Genomic DNA, 8,977 nt, shown 5'->3' on the forward strand with positions numbered 1-8,977 from the left:
ATTGGACTGATCTAAAATGGGCCAGTATTCAGATTGGATTGGGCCTGGTCCTGGACTCATATTGGACCCGAACGTGAAGACAAATACTAACGGTCGTGGATCGAATGGGCGAGGCATTTGTTGGCCAGCTCCACGGTCCACCTAGAGGTCCTAGACTTTTTTTATTTTGGCTCAATTTTGGCTAGGCAGTCGAGTTTCCATGGATCTGTGGCTGCGCGAAGCTCTCGTCATCGTCCTGCCATTAGAGATTTAGAGGTGAGAAGTATTTCCGTGCGCGACAGTTATTGTGGCATTGTTTTAGGAATAATCTACCCTATAATTTAGAAATAGAGAAGTCAGCTTCTTCGTTGAAAAGATATATAATCCGTCTCTCTGTCCATCTCGGTGTTGAATTCATTTCGATCGATCTTGTCTGAGCATAACAAAGTAGAAGGAAGCGTTAGAAAATGCAGGCAGCCAAGGAGAAGATCAGCGACATGGCCAGTTCTGCTAAGGAGCACGTCAATATCGCTAAAGCCAAGGCTGAAGAGAAGGTTAATCTCTCTCTCTCTCTCTTATGAATGGCTCGTTAAGCTTCTGCTACATTCATTCATTTCATTGGACGTCATATTTGCAGGTAGAGAAGGCGACAGCAAAAACTACAGAGGAGAAGGAGATGGCCCACGAGCGGGAGGAGGCCAAAAAGGCTGAAGCCAAGGCAGAACTACACAAGGAAAAGGCGGAGCACAGGACTGAAAGAATGAATGTCCACGCTGCTGACACACGTGGCCACCATAGGCAGAATCCCATTGGAATTGGAATTGATCCAGTCGACAAGCATGTCTAGATAGCAACTTCGTCGTGTCTTGAACTCTTGATCGATTTATGTTACATCCTCTTTGTGAACAAGATTTCTAGTGCTTGCTCTGAATTTCACCATTCGGCTGTCCATTTGCACAGAAAGAAATTTGTTTTGTTTCTTTTAGATAAAACATAGAAATGAATACATGACTTGTAAAGGAATTTGGAGATAGTTCATTTGGAAGACTTGGCAGAATGACAGTATTTTGGAATTCATCTGGGTATTCTAGCTTATATTATAAACCCGGAGAAAAAACAGGAAGATAAAGTTTGAAAAATATGAATTAGCGTAGGATATCTATGTTGGTCAAAAAAAAAAGAAAGAAAAGCAAAACCGCTTACTGATAAGGGGTGATTTGGCCCTCCACTGACCTAGCGACTTGTGGCCACTTTCGTCGCTTGACATTTCAGCACCATGCGGATAGTTGGTGCACCCAGGATGCGTCGTCAAACACCTGGGACACCAGTTTAATAATTTATATTTTTCCAATCCTTAAAACTAAATAAAGAACGTAGTTTAGTGGTGAGGAAGGGGTCGAATGCTCAGGAAAGCAAGGTTAAAAATTATTATTTCGTTCCAAACAAATAAGAAAAGAAAACAGATTTGGGATTTGTAGAAAATAAGAAAATAAAATTTAATAAAGCTGAAATTAAATATTCAAAATTGAAAAAGACAAAAAATAAAATTCAGAAATTAAATAAAACTGAAATTAACAAGAAAATAAATAAAAATATGCTGAATTTCGGATCCAGTGGTGGTAGCTTTCCGGGAAGACAAACTGCAAGCCATTCTTCCTCCGTTCAGCCCTCGAACCCTTAGCCTTGAATTTCGGATCCAGTGGTGGTAGCTTTCCGGGAAGACACCTTAGCCTTGAACTGGGCAAAGTAAGATCTGCAAAAGACAAAGAAAAATAGAAATTAATTCAAACCAAAATCGAAAATTGCAGAAATTAAATTGCTAGAAAAACTGAATAACAAAAAGAAAGAAAATAAAACAAAATAAAAATGGTGGATCAACTCTAGTGGCGGCAGTTGTAGGTTGGACAAACTGCTTGCAGGAACCCCTCCTGCCAAGAACTGGGCGTCCTCCACCTTGTAACCCTTGAACTCCTCAAGAAGCTTTGGCCTTATGAACTGGGCTAGTCAACCCCTTCTCAAGAGCCCCTGGGGTCCTTTTTATAAAGAATGGTGGACATAACTGGGATTAGAAAGGAAGAGATCAAGAAGCCTTGGCCTTGTGAACTGGGCTAGTCAACCCCTTCTCAAGAGCCCCTGGGGTCCTTTTTATAGAGAATGGTGGACATAACTGGGATTAGAAAGGAAGAGATGGGAAGCTCTTGGGTTTATGCAAAAATATGGGTGCCCTAAGATTTGAGAATGGAGGGTTAGGATTAAACAAGAGGGATCATACGATTAGAGTGAAAAGGAGAGGGCGCGTATAAGTATGGAAGGTTGGGATTTAAGCTCCTAGGATTGAATGGTGGAGATTTGGGCGCCTAGGGTGGAAAGGTAGATATTAAAAGGAGTGGGTGGCGCCCTACGGTGAGTGGCTGAGATAAAAAGTGAAGATCTAAGGGTATGAGAGGTTGCTAAGGTTTGGATGGTTGAGATTAGATGTTAGGAAGGAGTGGAAGGTAAAGATTTAGCAGTTAAGGGCGGCTAGGGTTTGTTAGAGGTGAAAAGAATGAGTGGGGAGCCGCCCTAGGTTTTGCTAAGGAGAGGGGAGTATGTTAATACAGTAGGAGGTGCGCCTTTTTGGGTTTACCAGATAGGAGGTGCCCTCCTGTGCTTAGTTTTTCACAGAAACACCCCCTCTCTCAGCTGGAATTCTCGCAAGCTTCCCAAAATCTGCAAAAAAAACTATAAATTTCCCAATTTTTAACCAGAATTTGCACAGGGATCCTCAGAGGTCACAACATTGAATTTAACTAGAAAAGGGTACAGATTAGTTAGTTTAAGGTCTAAAATACCCCTAAAATGATGCCCTTAAGGCATCAAAATACAAAGTTATCAATAGTCGCGTATCTTGCCAAGTCAAGGAGACTCACCCTAGAATCAGTCTAACGCACCTCATACACAGCTTGGGCACCTTAATAGGGTAGCTAGCAGCACCTCGTCCATGGTTGACCTGTGGTACCTCGTCGTTACTAGCCCAAGGGACCTCGGCGTGAGGAGAGACCTCCCTCGAGGACTTGCCAACCTATGGTACCTCATTAGTACTAGTCCAAGGGACCTTGGTGTGAGAAACAACCTCCCTTGAGGACTTGCCGACTTAACTGAGGTCGAAGTGGCGACCTGCGAGACGTGCTAACCAACCTCCTCCGCGTGTGTCTCATCATTCTCGGGTCCTCCGAAGGTTAGTTCCTACACCAAATGTTCCCAAGTATACCTATTCATGGGTCGGGTAGCCCAACGGGCTGGCCTGGCCCATTATTAAGTTGGGCTTGGTCATAATTTTAGGCTTGTAGGCTTAGGTTTGGGCTTTCTCAAAAAAGCCCGTCCAAGCCCAAGCCCGACTTGATACTATATATTAAATAATAAAAATATATTTTATTTAACAAATATATATATATATAATATTTTTCTTTGTTCTTCTCTTTTTTTTAAGTAATAGTGAGATGTTTATTATTTTTTAGTTTTAAAGGTTTTTAATATAAATAAAACACTTTTTTATTGAATAAAAAAGAAAAAAATCAGTTTTCAAATTTTTTGCCGGGTCGGGCTCGGGCTCGGGCCCAAGCTTCGAGCTTTATATGAGGGTTAGGCTTGGGCTCAAGACTTAGGCCCGATGATTGGCTCGGGCTCGAGCTCTGGCCTAAGTGTATTATGTTGATACATATACAAATCCCGACCCGAACCTACTCATGAACATGCCTATTCCGGAGAATGGCACAAAAGCCTAGTCTGGATGCGAAACTACCTCCAAGGACTTCGGACCGGTTAGCCACGTCTTCCCAGAGATCTTAGATGTAGTGCATGAAGCTCACGCCAAACAATGCATATATAAAGGTCTCACTTCCAACCTTAGAGGGTATGCACGATTTAGCATTCACAACTCTCTAGCTCTGTTAGTTTTTAGCTCACAATACACTCATCACTGACTTAAGCATCAAAGTGCCCACACCGGGAAAGCATCACAGACACTCTGATTTCTCTCTTCTTGCAGCTCGACAAAGCAACCTACTTAGTTCAGCATTGGAGCTATCTGCCAGCAAGGAGCACCAAATCGTGCATCATGGTGACATTTGTAGGAACACTACACAAATCCAAGTTCTCACCTTTCTCTAATCCTAAGCTCAATGGCATCCGCAAGCAACAATGTCTTCAACAACGCTAATAGAAACACACATATTGATGATGCAATCATAAGGGGGCAGAATCTGAATGGCCAACTCAGGCAAGCTTTAGAGATCTAGCACAAATAGTCTCCTAGCCTTAACTGCAAGGCTGCACTGCATCTCGAGACTTCCATGTTTCTTGTGAGAGTTGGCAGCCAGTTGATTGTGGAGTTGGCCCCGTAGGTTGAATCTCTCAGGGTTCCCGTGAGAGCCAGCGACACACAGATAGTAGAGCCTCCCCCTCAGGTTGAGCCCCCATAGCTCTCGTATGATTGGACAACCAACAGTTCCAGGAGCAGGTGCATCACATGTGCGGCATTTGACCTATGAATGTAGACCTGGGAGGGTCCCCCCCCCTTTGAGTGATGGCAAATATGCAATCGCGGTTCATGCCCATTCCCTAGATGCTTCAGATGCACCCGCAACCTCAACATGACTTATCAACTCATGGGGTTAGCGTAGTTCCAACATAGTCAAGTCAAACTCCACTTCTGGCATTCCAGCTAAGGCACACTTGAACCAAAGGGCGTTGGCATTTCATGGCCTACCTGATAAACAAAAAAGTAAAAGGGAAAGGTGAGGAAGGGAAGATTTCAGAAGTTCTATTTATGAGACAATTCCCTACAACCAGCAAAAATAGAATATAGGTCGCAACAAATTCAAATTCTATCGAGCTCGCAGGCCCGGCGTATAGTAGTCTTGGAAATGTTTATTGATTAGTTGTTTTTTGGATATCATATCTTTTCCATATCATAGTCGAACCCTACATGGAAAGACAGATCCTCTACTAATCATCATTTTCGTCACCACCCTCACCATCATACTCATCATCGTCGCCCTCTTCTTAAGTAGTTGCCTCTTGCTCGACCCCTTGGGTCAGGTTGTCCGGAACCGACCTAAGCGATATAGAGCCAAGTCAAGGTTTGGGTATAGGCGTTGGAGAAAGTGGTGGCATAGCTTGAAACCCCTCTTCAGAGAAGGTACCACCACTTCAATTCTCTCCTGTTCAAACTCCAGAGATCGGCAAAAGTGCTCAGCAAAAACAACTTTGGCTTGGTGAATATCGTCAAAGTGCTTGACCCGCTGTTCCTGGATCTTGCTGTTCAAACTGGAAATCGTCCCCCCTAGCTTCTTCTAATTTGTGGTTCATACTCGCATTAGGGGAATAGAACCACTGTCAGTCCTCCTTGACGCTGAGATAGGCTGCTTCTAGCTAAGATTAGAGGGTCTCTTTGTAGGCCCTCATCTTAGGAACTCGCGACTTGAGGCAATGACCTGATCTAGTATGACTTGAACTAGCGAGTTGATCTGGGGACAGAAAAACAACTTAGTAAGGGATAAATAAAGCAACGAAGCAAGTTTTTTGCAAGGATGTATACCTGCATGGCATATGCAGTCACTCTTACAAGAGGATTTCAAGGCCATTGAAATTGAGGTGGGAGTCGCTAGAAAGGAAAATCTAGTTTTCAGAGTGTTGTCCATGGAAGAGATTGATGAGCATTTGATAGCCATACCTGAGTGTGACTGATGAGTCACGTACCAGAGATAGATGGCATAAACTCTTTTGCTGGTTGGTTAAAGATAAATTTGTTATTTTTTTGTGGTGGCGGTGGTGTTGCGTTGCAACTGCCCCATACATGCGTTAATGTTGGTTAAAGGTTTCCCTCTCTAAACACTAGTGGAAGCTTAGTTTTCTTTTTTTATTGTTCTTGGGGTTGCTAATCCTAAGGCTGCATTTGGATGCGATGTAAATCAAGAACCAATGTAAATTTTCCATTGGTTCGACTTTATATGTATTTGGAAAGAGGGTATAATTAAAACTACACCCCGGTTCAGTTTTATGTGCGCTTGGATGGTATAGTGTTACATCAATGTAGTTTTAGTCAATGTAAAAACTACATTGCTTTTATCGATGTAAAACTTTATACTTTTCCACCCATTACTATTTTCGAAAAAGCAATGGTCACTTTCTGGTTCAGTATAAGATTCCAAATGCAACCTAAAGTTTTTGGCCCCATACTTGCATCACTGGGTAGGCTCAAAGAGCTCCAGACACTCTCAGGTGAGCATCCTATCTGGGTTGTTCCATCTGAGATCAGTAATTACAGATTTTTCAAGGAAGACGACAATAAACAATGTTTCTTTTAAAGGGTAATTTTGGAATTTTAAAATGTTTCAAATCACATGTGAGATCACATGTATTAGATAACTCACAAACTGCTTACGGTAGGTACTAAATTGGCAATTTCCAAAGTTTAGGTACTGCAGTGGCACACTTTGAAGTTTGGGTACAAAAGTGAGGTTACCCCAAAAGTACTTGGGTAGTACCCCTGGAATTTTCCATATACTTTAATTACTTGCTGAATTAATTCTACTTTACTGTACAATATATGTGAATTTATATAAGTTGTTATCAATCTATATTTTACTTAAAAATAATTTATAATATATGATGAAAATTATGGAGATGCCTATGATTGTCCTTGTTATGGGCCAAGTGAAGCTTTGATTGTTTGAAGGGTTCTTTTCTTTCTTCTTCTAAAGCCTTAATGGGGCTAGTTTCTTTTGAAAGGGTACTCATGCTTCTACAACTATTGGTATAAATATTTCATCATCTCTACTAAGAAATTTGTACCCTATAACTCTTTGGAGAAATTGGGATAAAAAAACTCTTCTAAGAAAACACTGAGAAAGTATATTTTAAGAATTTTTAAAATATATCAGTCACGTGACATCACATGTGAACGGAGTGTGACAGAAAGTAACGGCAAGGGAGGTTTTAGACAATTGTTAGAAAACTTAAGGGTAATTTAAGACAATATGTAAACAGTAAGGGTAGAGTTAGTCAATTTCCTAAACCATAGGGGTACTTTAAAAAATTTCCCTATTTTACATTTCTAAGGCCATGTTTGGGAGTGCTTGAGTTAAAAATAAGTGCTTAAAAACAAGTGCTTATTTGAAAAAGCACTTATTTGTGTTTGGCACCCAACTTTTTCAAGTGCGTATTTTTTAAAATAAACACTTATTTATATTGGGTGTTTGATAGTCTTTTTCTCTAATAAGCACTTAAATAAGCATTTGTGACTTTTGTCCTTCATTTTCTTTCAAACTTTCAAAATATATCCTTTGAAAGCACTTTTACAAAAGTGCTTTTATGAAAGTACTTTTACGAAAACACTTTTATAAAAGTACTTTTTAAAAAAGCATTTTTATAAAAGTACTTTTACAAAAGCACTTTTAGATAGCACTTTGTCATACTACACCAATTGATTAACTTCATACACTAACATTTGCCAAAAGGACAAAACCTAATGTTGGGTAGAGGCTATCCAGTGTAAAGAACCTTGTACATTGCTAGTAACCACAATATCATCTACATAAACTATAAGGAATGTCACGAGAGTGCCTTTCTCTTAAAAAAGAGGGTGTGATCTGATTGAGTCTAAGTGTAGCCTAATGGAACAAGAGCAGCATTAAACTTGTCAAACCAAGCACGTTGAGATTGTTTCAGGCCATAAAGTGATTTCTTCAATCTACACACTTTACCCTACATTTCCTTGCCATATATAACATGAGGAAGGGACATATATACCTCTTTAGTGAGATCACCATTCAGGAATGCATTCTTAACATCAAATTGATACAAAGGCAAATCATAGCTCACTACTAAGGATAAAAGAACTCTCACCAATTGACCCATCTGCACAATACTTGATAGTGAAAATCCACTTACCCCCGACCGGTTCCTTTCCAACTAGCAAGTCAACAATATCCTAGGTATTGTTTTTTTGAAGGGCTTCTATTTTAATACTCGTAGCATCCCTCCAACCAGGTGTGGCTAAGGCTTTTGAAATAGACTTTGGGATGGATTGAGAGGAAATGGAGGCTAGAAAGGCATAGTAGAATGGGGATAACTAGACCTGTTCATGGGTCGGGTAGCTTTTGAAATAGACTTTGAGATGGATTGAGAGGAAATGGAGGCTAGAAAGGCATAGTAGAATGGGGATAACTAGACCTGTTCATGGGCCGGGTAGCCCGATGGGCTGGCCCGGCCTGGCTCATTATTAAGTCGGGCTTGGTCATAATTTTAGGCTCGTGGGCTCAGGCTCGGGCCTAAAGCATCGGGCCCAACTTTTTTTTTTCAGGTCGAGCTCGAGCTTTGTCAAAAAAGCTCGGCTTAAGCCCAAATTGATACAATATATTAAATAATAAAAATATATTTTATTTAATAAAATATATATGTACAATATTTTTTCTTTATTCTTCTTCTCTTTTTTCCAAGTAATAGTGAGACGTTTATTATTTTTGAGTTGTGAAGGTTTTTAATATAAATAAAACACTTTTTTATTGATTAAAAAAGAAAAAAATCTATTTTCAAATTTTTGGTCGGGTTCAGGCTCGAGCTCAGGCCTGAGTGTATTCTATTGAAGCATATACAAAACCCGGCCCAACCCATGAACAAGTCTAGGGACAACAAACTATAGGAAAGATGTTTAAAAATACAATGAGTTGTACATTTCCTCTTACCTTTTCTCAAAGAAATGGGAAGTCAAGGTTTGGAAGTGAAAGTGCTACTAGAGGAGGTGATGGACATGTACAATGGGATGTACATTTCCTCTAGTACCACCTCTAGAGAACAGGATTAGAGGAAACAATTGGAGGACTAGCTTTGATTGTTGCTCCCTAGCTTGGCACCTTGGGTCTTTGGGGATAGTAAGAGTTTATACTGTTAATAGAGGAGTTTTACACTTACCTCATCAAGATGCATGTATTATTATAGATAAAAATTTAGGCTATCT

General features: G+C 40.4%; 1 protein-coding gene across 1 annotated transcript; it reads left to right on the forward strand.

Moving 5' to 3' along the window:
• The first annotated feature begins 360 nt into the window (after positions 1-360).
• On the forward strand, positions 361-1,054 carry LOC104610432 (uncharacterized). The gene is made up of 2 exons (XM_010277048.2): positions 361-533; positions 617-1,054. Exons 1-2 carry the CDS (start codon positions 447-449, stop codon positions 824-826), a joined length of 297 nt encoding a protein of 98 aa, XP_010275350.1. The 5' UTR covers positions 361-446; the 3' UTR covers positions 827-1,054.
• Positions 1,055-8,977: the final 7,923 nt, after the last annotated feature.

This window comes from Nelumbo nucifera, chromosome 1 (assembly GCF_055504915.1).
Source record: "Nelumbo nucifera cultivar China Antique chromosome 1, China Antique-T2T, whole genome shotgun sequence".
NCBI lineage: Eukaryota > Viridiplantae > Streptophyta > Magnoliopsida > Proteales > Nelumbonaceae > Nelumbo > Nelumbo nucifera.